The sequence below is a fragment of the Rhizopus microsporus genome, assembly GCF_002708625.1.
Source record: "Rhizopus microsporus ATCC 52813 unplaced genomic scaffold scaffold_6, whole genome shotgun sequence".
In the NCBI taxonomy this organism is placed as follows: Eukaryota; Fungi; Mucoromycota; class Mucoromycetes; order Mucorales; family Rhizopodaceae; genus Rhizopus; species Rhizopus microsporus.
Genome location: NW_019671921.1, coordinates 604,848 through 617,914, shown reverse-complemented (window position 1 = coordinate 617,914; position 13,067 = coordinate 604,848). Strand labels below are relative to the sequence as shown.

At 37.6% G+C, this 13,067-nt stretch overlaps 6 protein-coding genes across 6 annotated transcripts; 3 read left to right on the top strand and 3 right to left on the bottom strand.

The window, feature by feature from the left end:
* Positions 1-64: 64 nt before the first annotated feature.
* Positions 65-1,240, bottom strand: RHIMIDRAFT_236642 (homeobox-domain-containing protein; the record flags this gene model as incomplete). The annotated part of the gene is made up of 2 exons (XM_023608604.1): positions 65-765; positions 817-1,240. 2 exons carry the CDS (start codon positions 1,238-1,240, stop codon positions 65-67), a joined length of 1,125 nt encoding a protein of 374 aa, XP_023467296.1.
* Positions 1,241-3,676: 2,436 nt separating this feature from the next.
* On the top strand, positions 3,677-6,501 carry RHIMIDRAFT_291272 (uncharacterized protein). Its single transcript, XM_023613800.1, has 6 exons — positions 3,677-3,869; positions 3,919-4,595; positions 4,647-4,739; positions 4,798-4,903; positions 4,959-5,021; positions 5,080-6,501. The coding sequence occupies exons 1-6, from the start codon at positions 3,809-3,811 to the stop codon at positions 6,372-6,374; spliced, it is 2,295 nt and encodes a 764-aa protein (XP_023467295.1). The 5' UTR covers positions 3,677-3,808; the 3' UTR covers positions 6,375-6,501.
* Positions 6,502-6,969: 468 nt separating this feature from the next.
* On the top strand, positions 6,970-7,319 carry RHIMIDRAFT_192806 (uncharacterized protein; the record flags this gene model as incomplete). The annotated part of the gene is made up of 3 exons (XM_023605980.1): positions 6,970-7,051; positions 7,106-7,217; positions 7,271-7,319. Coding segments are annotated over 3 exons (243 nt in total), but the record flags the coding sequence as incomplete, so codon positions are not given.
* An 83-nt stretch (positions 7,320-7,402) lies between these two features.
* Positions 7,403-8,698, bottom strand: RHIMIDRAFT_236638 (NAD(P)-binding protein; the record flags this gene model as incomplete). Its single annotated transcript, XM_023608603.1, has 7 exons — positions 7,403-7,462; positions 7,527-7,582; positions 7,632-7,788; positions 7,837-8,061; positions 8,111-8,205; positions 8,256-8,391; positions 8,447-8,698. The coding sequence occupies 7 exons, from the start codon at positions 8,696-8,698 to the stop codon at positions 7,403-7,405; spliced, it is 981 nt and encodes a 326-aa protein (XP_023467293.1).
* An 87-nt stretch (positions 8,699-8,785) lies between these two features.
* Positions 8,786-9,596, top strand: RHIMIDRAFT_225703 (HAD-superfamily phosphatase; the record flags this gene model as incomplete). The annotated part of the gene is made up of 4 exons (XM_023607534.1): positions 8,786-8,891; positions 8,949-9,067; positions 9,131-9,228; positions 9,260-9,596. The coding sequence occupies exons 1-4, from the start codon at positions 8,801-8,803 to the stop codon at positions 9,594-9,596; spliced, it is 645 nt and encodes a 214-aa protein (XP_023467292.1). The 5' UTR covers positions 8,786-8,800.
* An 819-nt stretch (positions 9,597-10,415) lies between these two features.
* On the bottom strand, positions 10,416-12,623 carry RHIMIDRAFT_236636 (uncharacterized protein; the record flags this gene model as incomplete). The annotated part of the gene is made up of 4 exons (XM_023608602.1): positions 10,416-10,679; positions 10,731-12,400; positions 12,462-12,500; positions 12,548-12,623. 4 exons carry the CDS (start codon positions 12,621-12,623, stop codon positions 10,416-10,418), a joined length of 2,049 nt encoding a protein of 682 aa, XP_023467291.1.
* Positions 12,624-13,067: the final 444 nt, after the last annotated feature.

Below are 13,067 nucleotides of genomic sequence, written 5' to 3'. Positions count from 1 at the left end.
AGGATATATAGTATTGAAGCACAGCTTGAATACTATACATATAAACAGGAGGACATGTACAGTTTTATATAAAAGATGAGTGATAGCTATTCAAAGGCGGAGGCGGAGTGTAATATTCAACCGAATGGGACATGTCTTCGTCAAGAGGCGATTGGGTAGGATAAAAAAAGGGGGCTTGAAGCATGAGATGATGTATTGGTGTCGTATTTGCTCGCAGTTTGGATGACTCTGTGTATTGCATCATAAAAGGTTCGGGTGTAGCTGATGGGGACAGAGTGTATTCCCTTCCGATATCATCAAGGCCAGGTAAATCGACGGTATTAATCAGTTTAGTGGATAACTCAGGTGCTAACACCATTAGATCGAGCAAAGCATACTTGAACGATTCATAGTTTCCTTGTAAGGTATGAATAGGCACCATACTCGCTTGTTGCATCTCTGTAAAGTCACCACAGGGCACCCAATCCTGGTCTTGTTGATATCGCAGCATGGCAAACGAAAGAGGTAGACTACTAAGGTGAATGTCGAGTTGTCCAATAGCGTGTAAGTGGATGTACTGTATTTGGTCAAAGAGGATTTCGATCTTGAACTGATGCTGTCCTGCCTTTACTTTCCAGACGAACATGCAATCTGAAGGAACAGCATAGCAACACAAGTCCCAGTCCTGGTGCTGTTCAGAGCTAAATCTTGTCCATGTGCCTATGCGGAGTATATTAGGTGCTAGTGGAATCACAGGCGGAATATGTTTTGAGCCAAGACTTGATGCTAAAAACGGACAGTGAATATGGGAAGATAAGCCGTGTGATTGAAACGTACCTTGCTGACTACTACTAGTTAAGCCTTCGGACAAAGCTCTACTGTACTGTTCTTGTTCACTCGTTAACTGAAGCGATGCCTTGGGTTTCTCAGGTTTGGAAATCGAACGAGGTCGTTTTTGAATTGAATCAGACTCATTAGGTTGTTCAAATGCTTCCGGTGTCATCATGGAGCGAAATGTCGGTTGATAACGAGGTGCTGTAGGTTCCCTTTTATGTTCTTCTGTAAAGCGAGCTCTCATCTTTTTTTCTTTTGCTCTACGGTTTTGAAACCAAATCTGCACTGTTCTTTCAGTGACAGAAAGCTCTTTAGCTAACCGGCTGCGAGTAGTAGAATCGGGTAGTGAGTTTTCCTTGAAAGAAGCTTCAAGTGCTGACACTTGAGAAGATGATAAATGTGTACGTTTTCTTGTTGATGCCTCCATTTCGTGGACCAGCACGAATAATAATAATAAAAAAAAAAAAAAATGAAAATGAAAAGAAAAGAAAAAAAGGGCAGACGTGAAAAGCAAAGAGACAAGAGAAACGGATTACGTTATGACCGTGTAACGATAACCAGACCAATTATACCAAAAGTGGATGTTACACGCTATATTAGAATTCTGGACTTGCAAATAAAAAAGCAAAGCGACCTGGAATATTCCATTTTTCCAGGTCTAATTGGGTATGTTTGATTTTCATTGGTACCTGTGATCATCGATATAGTCGCCGCGATAATAATCCATATCCATTTACAGTTGTTTATGTTGGAAAATATAGATTTCTTGAGGCTATATCCAATTTTGGAATATGTCTGTGCGAAACTATAGAAACTCAGGTAGTTACTATGATCATCGAGGATAACACGCCTTTGAGGATCAACAATGACAGAGGTTGATCAAGAACAAAGAAAATAACCCCGCAGGACATAGACTAAAAATTTAGCATAAATGCATGGAATTACTTACGCAGGTTGATTTCTTTCCTTGCTTATAAGCAGGGGATTGGTATGTTTTTTTTTTTCAATTGGTTTAATTGTACTTCCATTGTACAGTTAAGAAGAACAATTTTATTTGATAATAATTTTATGTGACCAATGAGCACATAGCATTTTCATGCTGTACTGCCCGGGTCAGATCGAAGTGAGAAGGAGTGAAAAACCCTTTTGGAATTAGAGAGAAAATGTAAAAGTATCACGTATTAGGGATGGTAGTTAACTATCTGAAAGTTTTTGCTGAATGTAACGAAGACGTTTGACAAAGAGTTCACCAAAATGGTTTGAAGCTTCAGGGAACTGAGCGTGAGCTAAGCAGTCCATTTCAAGTAATATTGCACATATGGAAGGCCAACGAATGAGCCAAGCATCGATTGCTTTTCTCGCTTTCTTGGTAAGGAGTGTTGGTGGTAAGAGGTTCAAAAGATAGAAAAGTGGATCGTCAATAGATTTGGGTATCTGAAGGCAGTTGTGCATATCTAAACAAGAAAAACTATGTTGACGTGAAAAAAAGTTCATTTGGATGAAAGGGGCAGACTTGGGGTTTACCAAGAGGCAACCAGCCAAGTCGCCATCGCACACAACGAGTATAACAGTTTACTGTCGTGATATCCACACAAATAAATAACCTGATCCCCCATCGATAATTCTTCCAACAAACGTATATTGGTTGTCCATCGAAAAAATACAAGCGTTTCTTCATTACGTGTAGACTTGTGCTTTTTCTTGTTGCCGTTGTATCATTGTTATCTTCAAATTCTCGTAAACCACCAAGCAAATATAAACCAACTTTTGTTCTGTTTCCTTGAATGAATTGCGCTCTTTTCAGCACAAACTCATTTACCGTCTTCCATCCAAAACATGCTGTATTGTCGATTGATTGACAAGTTTCAATCCAACGTGTTTTGCGGTTTTTCGTCTATTAGGGAAGCATGAATACGCCCTGATATGTTTGTTGAACTGTTCTCCTCCTTTTTTGTCTCGTATTTCTGTTCCAAATCGTCGATATGGAATAAAACAATAAGTTTTGCTGTAACGCTCTATGCTTCTTTGAAATTGATTAACAATCGCAGCCTTGTCATCTAGTCACTTCTTCACCAAATGTATTCACCAACTATTTTATAGAACCCAAGCTAAACGTAATATAGAACTTCAATGAGAGTGTCTCTCGATGGATCAAAAGATTCAAGTTTGAGAAGCTCATTCGTTTTTTTTTATCTTTAAAACTGAGATCTTTGGGCAGGTCAATTACAGCTTTCGTGAGGAATGCCTGTAATGACTGTTGATATGTGTTTGTTTATTTGCGACAGAGGTTGTAATGGTGTTTTCTGATCCATTTTGGTAATATCTAACAGTAATATAAAAAAATGACGTAAAAAATGTAAGAGTGAAAAACGCGCAATTTGACGGGTTTTGCACTTGTACCATATGTGAGATAAGCAACTCAATTCGCACAGTAACAACATATATCTGTCGTAGTTCATCTATAAATACTTTATGCTATCCTAAAAGGCGGCTATGCCATCAAAGTGAACTCTTATCGTAAAACAAAAGAGGGTTTCCTTAGCAAGGTTGTCATAATTTTTGAATTTTGGACGAAAAAGGGTCTCAGAAGTCTAGAATCTGGAGCAACTATTGGCATGGAGCTTGAATTCGTAATTAAGGGAAGAACTGGAAGGGGAAAAAAAAATTCATGACCAGTAGCGCCTATTCAATTGACGAGTTCTTTTACTAATAATAAAAACATAAAAGAGTAGCATGTTTACATAATAGCCCGCACGCTAGATATTTGTGATACAGAGAGTGTTGGATGTATGAATATTACAACAGTTCTAATTTTGGTCAAATTTAATTTCTCAGACCGCACATTATTGTACCCTCTCTCTTCCATTGTGTGCTATATTAAGCAAGTGATCTAGATTGAACCAGTCACTGCGCTATAAATTGACAGGTTTCCCTTTTTTTTTTCCCTTTTTCTTTTTTTATATTTATATACAAAAAACAAAAAGGACACAAAAGGATGGCAAAAGGAAAAGCAGTTAGGATTAAATCAGAAGAAGATGAGTGTCAATTAATGCCAGGTAAAGAGTATATTGAACTATTTGACATTGTCTTACCCTCTTTGTTTAGACATGATCCCATTGGTATCACCTCCTTCTGCAACTCATCTTAGTAGGAGGACATCGACAGATGATCCGTCCTCAATTACTATAGAAATGCAACAGGAAGATCCCTACTTTTATGATAAAAACACACGGCCGCCACATGAATCATGGTCTTCTGCCAAAACAATTGAAAATCCATTTGGCGATGATATTAGCAAGCAAAACACGCTTGTATCATCCAACATGGATGAAAAGCAAGAGATCAGTAATTCCACAACCGTGACAGGTGATGAAGACAGCGATAGAGAGTTTGACTGGAACGATGACCCTGATCAAGCCAAGCCTAAGCGTCGAAAGACAGCAAAGGAACGTTTCCAGGCTGCGATGCGAAATCCTTGTTGCTGGCACTATCTGTCTCCTTTACTCAAACGTATCATCATTGCTATCTTTGGTTCTTGTATGTTCATTATCGTCGCTATCGTGATTTATTTTACGTTACCAAAGCCAACTGATGCCGAACAACAAAACCCACTGTTTAAGAATGTACGAAGTAACGTTCAGTGCTGGATGTATTGGGCTGCATTCATGTGGCATATCTTTTGGGTAACCACATTCACTCTTGATTCTGTTCCTTCTATTGTCTCTCTTTGGATAAAGACCTTCAGAGGCAGACGCTCTGAGAGAGCTAAATCATACATGGAGGTAGGGGAAAAGGAACAATTGTCTATACATATTACTAACCTGTTTTTATAGTATTACATGAGCCTTAAGCGTTATCTTTGTCTCGTCTTGCTTGCTGCTTGGAATATTGGCTCATGGGTATTTTTAATTAACGTGCCATTTCCTGTAAGTTCTTTGTTTATTTTTAATATTATTGTTTATATTGATCGCTTTTTATTCTCAGTCAATTAAGCTTCACCCTTATTCAGATGCTATCACCAAGGCATTTGGATGTCTGTTGGCCGCCTCTGCTCTATTCCTTGGACAAAAGACAGTAATTCAAGTCATTGGTAAAGCAAAAAAGATACGTGGCAATTAAAATATGGAGCTAACGATTGTTTTTAGCTGTCAGATTTCATCGAACTGCTTTTGAAGACAGATTAATAGAGAACAAAAAGAGTTTGAAAAGTAAATTAATATCAATTATTGATTGATATCTTAAACTAACGAAATCTATCTTTTATAGTTCTGGATACACTCAGTAAGGCAGAAAAAAAGAATCGTCCTGTTTCCGGTCCTGGTCGGGTCAACCGTGGTAACAAGTTAAGACACCGTCGCTCTCCACAATGGGATTCTGATCAGGGGTCGAGAAGACCGGTGACTCTATCAGACGCTCCTGTTCCACAGCAACCCTCTTCCTTCGATATCTTTAAAAAGTCCATTTCCAATATTGTCTTGGCTGAAAAGCCTACAAGTGATGTCTCTGGTCGTTTGGAAAAGAACAAGATGGACATCAATTCGGATGACTATGCGAAAAAGGTGGCAAAGAAATTATTCTACTCTTTGGCTTACCCCAATGGTCACTTACCAGGACATGACGAAGACACCAAACTGAAATTAGAAATTCACCACTTTATTCCCTACTTTAAGGATCACGACGAAGCTAAAGAGGCATTTAAAGTATTCGATAAGGATGGTAACGGTAACTTGACAAGACGTGAATTCCGTGATACGGTTGTACAAATCTATAGAGAGCGAAAAGGATTGGCCCAGGCGATCCGTGATACTAGTCAAGCATTAGGCAAGATTGATGCTACTTTGCTTGTGATCAGTTGTCTTATCACACTCTTTGTCTCGCTTTCCATTTTCCGTGTTGACTTTTGGGCTTCGCTTATTCCATTTGGTACTCTTTTGGCTGCCTGTACATTCATCTTTGATACCTCTGCCAAGGCACTCTGTCAAGGCATCATCTTCCAATTTGTCACTCATCCTTATGACGCAGGTGATTTAGTCATGATCGACAATGCCTATATGACGGTAGAGAACATTGGTATCTTGGGAACTGTCTTTGTTAGTGGCGATGGCTGTAAGCTGTATGCACCCACCACCTTGCTCTTGACCAAGATCATCACCAATGTACGACGTTCTGGTAACATGGGCGAAACCCTGACGTTCAATATCGACTTTAGAACAGATAATGATACCATTCACCTCTTGCGCGAGAGGCTGTCCGAATGGGTCCAATCTCAAAGTCGCGACTTTGCTCCTGGTTTTGACTTGCGTGTGTCTCAAATTATTGATATGAACCAAATCATCCTTACCGCTTGGTTACCTCACAAGGGCAACTGGGTTGAACTAGGCAAACGCTTCCAAAGAAAGACTCGTTTCATGCTGGCCTTGAAATCGATCTTGACTGAACTAGACATCAAGTATGAACTGCCTGCTCAAAGAATTACATCAACGAACCAGAACCCATTTGACATAAGTCAGCCTCCAAAGCCTCAGAACTTTAGTGAGCAGGAATCTCACAGATCGAATTAGATTACACCATAGTTTGTGTATACACATCCCCTCCTTTTTCTGTCACATATCATCATCTCTCATAATAAAAATACGTAATTGCTTTGAATTAATTTACCTAGGAATCTAGACCCGCGCTTCATGTGGGTAAATGACGAAGAATAGACTAAAAAAGGCAATTTGTCAATATTGGCAACAGTGGTCTTTTGTTTACATAATATGGTTGATAGTTTGATTAAAAGGATCACATGAAGTAACTGAGCGTCTTGGTCTTTAATAAAGGCGTGTTATATAAACTCACAATGATTTCAGAGAATAAAAGAGCATGATATACATTTTAAAGCCTACTTTACTTTTGTGATATGAAAAAACTACAGTCTGTATAGATTAGTTGCCAGTAGCAGTTCTTTTTATTCAGTAGCCATCATGTAGGATCTACATATTCCCTGCATGTAACTTATTAAAACCAAAGAGACAAACTCTAATGAGAGAAGAAGGGTATAATCTAGGCACCTTACGGATGGTTACACAGCCTTCTACCTAACTTTCATCGTGACTGTGACTATTTATTCTAGGAGAGCAACCTTAATGATTCCGCCCTTGCTCTTATTTCACAATGGCCTTCGGTAGAACCTCAAACGTTGAATCTTCACCAGGCAAGGCACCATTACGTGGTAGTTTTCCTCTAGATCACGAAGGTAAATTAGCAAGTTGTTCATTAAAATAAGCTCTAATAATTCCCCTTTCATTAGGCGAATGTAAGTCATACATAAAAGAGTATATAAAATGCTTAAAAGAGAATGCCAACAATAATGGACTATGCCGTCAATTCTCCAGAGCATATCTTCAGTGTAGAATGGACAAGTAAAAGAGTATTATTATATATAATATGCTGGATACTTATATATGTTCCATAGAGGGCTGATGGATAAAGATGACATGAATAACCTCGGCTTTGCAGACCTGAACCATGGGGCCACTGAGAAGAAATAAATATGGACTTTGTATATATATATCACATTTATTTATGTTCTACATAATACTCTACATCAGTACGTAGTGTTCTTCACCACGTAGTCCATGTATAAAGCATATCCAGATCCAATAGGCTAACAAATAAAAAATATAAAAAACAGTTACATTAATACCCCCTATCACACCAAACATTTTTACCTGTCCAATCATGGCCAGAATCCAATCCAGTAAAAGATTATTCGTAGGACTGACGCCTATATATAAATTCATATCAAAATTTCAAAAAAAAAAACAGAGTTTTACCTCTGACGGTACAGCGAAGAAGCTCACTGATAAAATCTGTAACAATCATATATTCGCCTGAACGCAGGCCTTTCATCAACGATTGAGCACATTCAGTACCCGTCTGGGGTGTGTTTGCTCCTTCAATGATCTTTGTCACCTCAGGTTTTGTCAGATTCTATATGGTATATTAGTATCCCTTTCAATCTGTCTTTCTGTGCATTACTTCAGTATCAAATCCAGGAGACAAGATACCACCTGGGAAGAAGATGTGTACACCGATATTATATCGCTTCAATTCATTACGGAGGGTATCAGCTAAACCACGAACAGCGTATTTAGTAGGTGAATAAGTAGACCATCCAGCAAAACTAAGCATGCCCAACATGGATGAAACAAATACGATCTTGCCATTCTTTATGTTGGAATCTCTCATACGTTGAGCAGCTTGCTATTCACCAAGGTTAATTATACTTTATGTATTTTATCAATTGTCCTACGTGAGCAACATAAGCTTGACCAAGATAATTCAATTTGGTGAGCTTTTCAAATTCATCCATAGAATAATCCAAAAAGAACTTGGGATAAGATGCACCTTTGAAATGATGAGATATTTTTCTCTTTTTTAGGTGTTTATCATTCTACCTGCACAGGCGCATACAAATTCTGGATTTCTGCCAAGTTTAATATTAGCTTCTTCAAAAGCATGAGCAACTTCCTTTGGATTGGTGACATCAGCACTAATATAGATGACTTGTTGATTGCTATTAATACAATAAGACTATACACATAATATTGTTAGTTCCACGCTTTTTTTTTTATATAACTGTAATTACCTTGATTTCATGGGTTGCCAATTCTAATTCTTTTGCTCTCCTTGCTACTATGCAAACATCAGCTCCTGCTTTAGCAAGTTCAATAGCCAGAGCCTTTCCAAGTCCTGTGCTTCCACCAGTAATAAAACAAGCCTTTCCTCCCGGTTTAAAAGGAACCCGAGTGAGTTTCTTGTAGAAAAAGTCACCAATAGCAATTGCAACTGCTGCTGCAGCTAATGCAATAAGCACAGATGCCCAACTAGGAATGCTCATTATTCGAAAGTAAAAAAAACAGAGAAACAACGGAGGTTGAATGCATATCATCTATTCTCCCTTCTTTTTCCTTTTTTTTTTTTTTTACACCTGGCCTCACACATGGTGCAAAGTTTAAATGTTTCTGGCATTGTGAATGCCTTTAAGTTATTGTGGAACCCTAGTCTTGCTATGCCACATATTATTGTCAAAGGTGAGATCTTGAGATGAGAAGCGATTATTGTAGATCTCACCTTGTCTTTATATCTAGATATGAGTTGTATTAATTATGCAGCTTTAAAAAAGCAAGCAAATATACAAGCGATTGGATTTGATAAGGATAATTGTCTAACAGCACCCTATGTCTCTAATATACATCCACCATTCGAGGTATACATAAATTGAGCTAGAGAAACCATTGTTCTTCCGACTTATATATATACACGTCTACAGAACGCTTGGGAGGAATGTAAAAAGACATTTGGTAGAGACAAGGTGATGATTGTTTCTAATTCTGCAGGCACAAAGGATGATGTGGGACACAAAGATGAGTAAAAAAGTAGTAAAGCAAAAGGTGGACAGGACAATAAACATTTCTATTATACAGGCCCAGCATTTAGAAGCATCCCTAGGCGTTACGGTGTTACGGCATGAAGAAAAGAAGCCAGATGGAGGGCATCACTTGGCAGACTATGTAAAGCCAATCAAACCAGAACAAGTGGCATTTGTGGGTGATCGCATCTTGACAGATGTCTTATTTGGCAACCGTAACGGAAACTTGACTATTTGGACAAGCCAAGTTATTACTGAAGAAGGCGATAATAAACCAGCTCTTTTGGTAATAAAGACACATTGTCACTTAAAGAATAAAAAAAGACTAACTATAGTATTTAGATTCGAAGATTGGAACACCACTTGATCCATATGCTGCAAAGATTAGGAGTGAAAGCACCAGTGCATCCAGGACTGGTTGATAATACATGTAATAATTTTATCATGAAAAAATAATAGATACTATACAACATATTCAAAGTGTGCCTTGTTTCTTTATTTTTAATTTTCGCTTCATTGTAAGAATTTATGATTTTTAATGGACTATTTATACCAATACAGACACAGGGCTTGTCTTTGACATTTTTATTATACAAACCCTTATTTTATTACATAATAATAAAATTACTATGTTAATGTTCAGAAGCATTGATAAAGCAACAATACAAAGCAACAATTTGATCTTTAATAAATAGGAATTGTAACGATTTTTTTTCTTAACAAAAAAAGCGTGTCACTACGAACAACTAACGCAAATAGTTAATGCTAATAAAAAGAGGTCTAACAACACAATTCAGTCTTGATGGCCTTTTCTGACCTTATGTAATATATTTAATTATTGAAAAAATTGTCAGAAAGTTTTTTATCACACTGTTGAAATGTTTATACGCAATTAAATAAAAACTCTACGCTTATCCTCAGACCAATCTGTAATATATGGTTATTATTTTTTACAAAATAAACAAATCCTGCAATCTGTCAATAATTACATTATACTGTTAAACACGCAAAAATATCAATTTAAATATTGCATAAAAAAAGAACGAAAGCAAAATATAAAGCTACCTTGTCCTAAAACTTTTCATCGCACTTGTGATTTCTATTAAAAAATAGGTTTGTACAAATATTTGTTTTTTTATTATGGAAAATATGTATAAAAAGAGAGAGAGAGTAAAGGGAGAAAAAATTATGCGTCATTATTATTAGATGAGTTTTCTACATATTCAGGAAGTTGTAATGCTCGAGTAATTCTATCCAATCTCTTCATTTCTTCAAAAGCTTCCTCTGTAGTACATATGCGATATTTTTCTTTATAATGGCATATCACCGATTGAACCGTCACTTCTTTCAATAAACTAGCGCATGCCATGCTTTCGAAAAATTCACCAGCGTTAATGTATGGTTCATCAATCCAATATTCCCAAATAGATCTCAGCACTTCATCTGTCATCTATAAAAAAATAAGGTCTCGGCATATTTAATGATTCATTTAAATAATTACCTGATTAGATATCTGTGCTTTCATCCTTCTTTCATCCTTTATCATCTCTTTCTTGCTAATACTGATCACTCTTGAAAGATCATCAAATATTCTCTTCAATTTTCTTCTGAATCTGCTAAAATTATTCTGAAGCAACACAACAAGTCGATCAGCTGTCCCAATTGATTTATCACTATACACAGTCATGGCAACCAGAGCAGCTTCTTCGTCGCTTATATATCTACTATGTACAAATAAACGGAACTGTCTTCTCTCATACTCTTCTTCTTTCTCTTTTGCGTCCATCACGGTATCTGAGGGTATCGTGGCGCTTAATGGGAGGGGTATATGGCTTGGTTTATAGACTGCTGGCGATTGAATTGTCTTTCTTCTCTTGGGAAGATAGTCGGCAACAACTGGGCATGAGAAAGTGACTTTCTTGATAGGCGTTCTTTTAGAAGCGATCTTAAGTCGCTTTATAGACGGTAGTTTTCTTGTGGATGAAAAAAGAGATCTGTGTGACATATCTTTTTCTAATTGGGGTGCATCGCTATCACTATTCTGTGACGCTCTTTTGGAGTTGTTGAGTGCCTTTGCATGAGTGTTCGTCTTGTTGGTACTCGTCTTTGTGCGCGTATAAGATTCCTTTGAAGAATATGGTTCTTTTTTTTTGAAAGTAGGAGATGGTTCTTTGTCAAAGTCTTCTTCATCTGAACTGGAAGAGGTATAACTTGAATAGCTCTCGACACTAGAATCGCTTTCATCGGTAGTGAAACTTGCTGTACTGGAACTACCAGAGTCACTGGAATAACTATCATCGCTTGAATCCTCATCGTACGTACTGGATGTACTTGAAGTACTTGAAGAAGGAGTAAGCGTTGATCCCTTGACGTTTTTTGGTCTCTTCACACTTTTTGGTTCCTTGACGCTTTTTAATCCCCGCAGAGACTTGGCTGCCTTCTTTTTTAATTTCCCCTTGTCTTCCGTATTATCCACACGCGGCCGTTTTGGCTTAGAAATAGTTGTTCTTCTTTCGTTTGGTTCTTGTTTTACGGTCGTCGCTTTTCCTGTTCGTTCGCGAGTCACAGGTGTATTACTGCGGAGCTTGCTTGCTCTGGGCGTATCAGGTGGAGGTAAGACTATCTTGCTATCTAGCTGAAGCAACTTGAGCTCTCGCTTTCTTCTTGAATATTTGGGTCTCTTTCTTTCTGGTTTTGAGGATGATTCGACAGGCACTGGTGGTTTTGTCTCTTCAGATAAAGTTTGTGGTGGTTGTGGTGATACAGATGCAGACGAAGGCGTGTTGAGATTAATAGGGGATGGTGTCGCTGAGGATGACGATGCAGGTAGAATAGGCGATGACGAAGGTGAGCGATACCTTTTTTCTGTCTTTTTCTTGTATGTTTTTTGGCGTTTACTGATAATGAAAGACGCTGGCAATGGCCTCACTTGTGGTGTTTCAGCTTTTAAGTGTAAATGATCCATCCTTTTGGATTGAATAGGCGGTGCCACGTTAGCTTTATAAAAAGTAGATAGTCGTACTCCAGAGTGACCAAAGGTATGAACGATGCTATCTGGTTCAGCTTGTAAATCCTTCTCCCTGCTTGTACCTCTGACGAATGAGAGTGGATTATGTAATTCATCCAGATATATATTGATATCGTGTCTTGGTGAAAATGAACTTTCGCTTACTGATAAAATATAAAAAATTAATCTAATGAGACTAGCCTCTCTTTCTCTTATTTTATTTACCAGTCTTTACTTCACGCTGTTCTTCTCTTTTAGTAACTGCTGTTGATATGTTAGTTTACTTATATAGTTATTTTATTCTTTATTACAATCAGTGTTTGTCCTTGACGTAGATTTGTCTCGACTACGTAATCTGCTTGAAATGGGAGGTCTCTGTTTTGGCATATTTTATTTATTTTTTTGGTTTGAAAAAGAGAGAGAGAGAAAAAGGAAAAAAGCCAAAAAAAAAAAGAAAAGTGCACAGATACAGGCACTTTTTGCCTGTAAAATCTTTAAGCCAGCGCTCCACCGGAGTGGGATGAGGCAACCACATTGGAGGTGGCGAGTTGTCTTTTGAAGACATTAGGTCGACCTTGACCATTCCAAATACAATGTGAAATAGTCAACATGTTCTTGGCTGCCATAACATCACGGTTCCAAAAAATATTACAAATGTTGCACTTTAATACTTGATGGATTTTTTTGATGTCATCACCTTCTCCACATTTTAGATTCTGAAGGTCTTGGCTTAAGTAAGAGTTGCAGGTCTATAAAGATATTGTTTAGAATGTATAATTTATGATCACTGTTATACTAACCTTGGAGGTCTTGAATTCGTTGATATCGAGA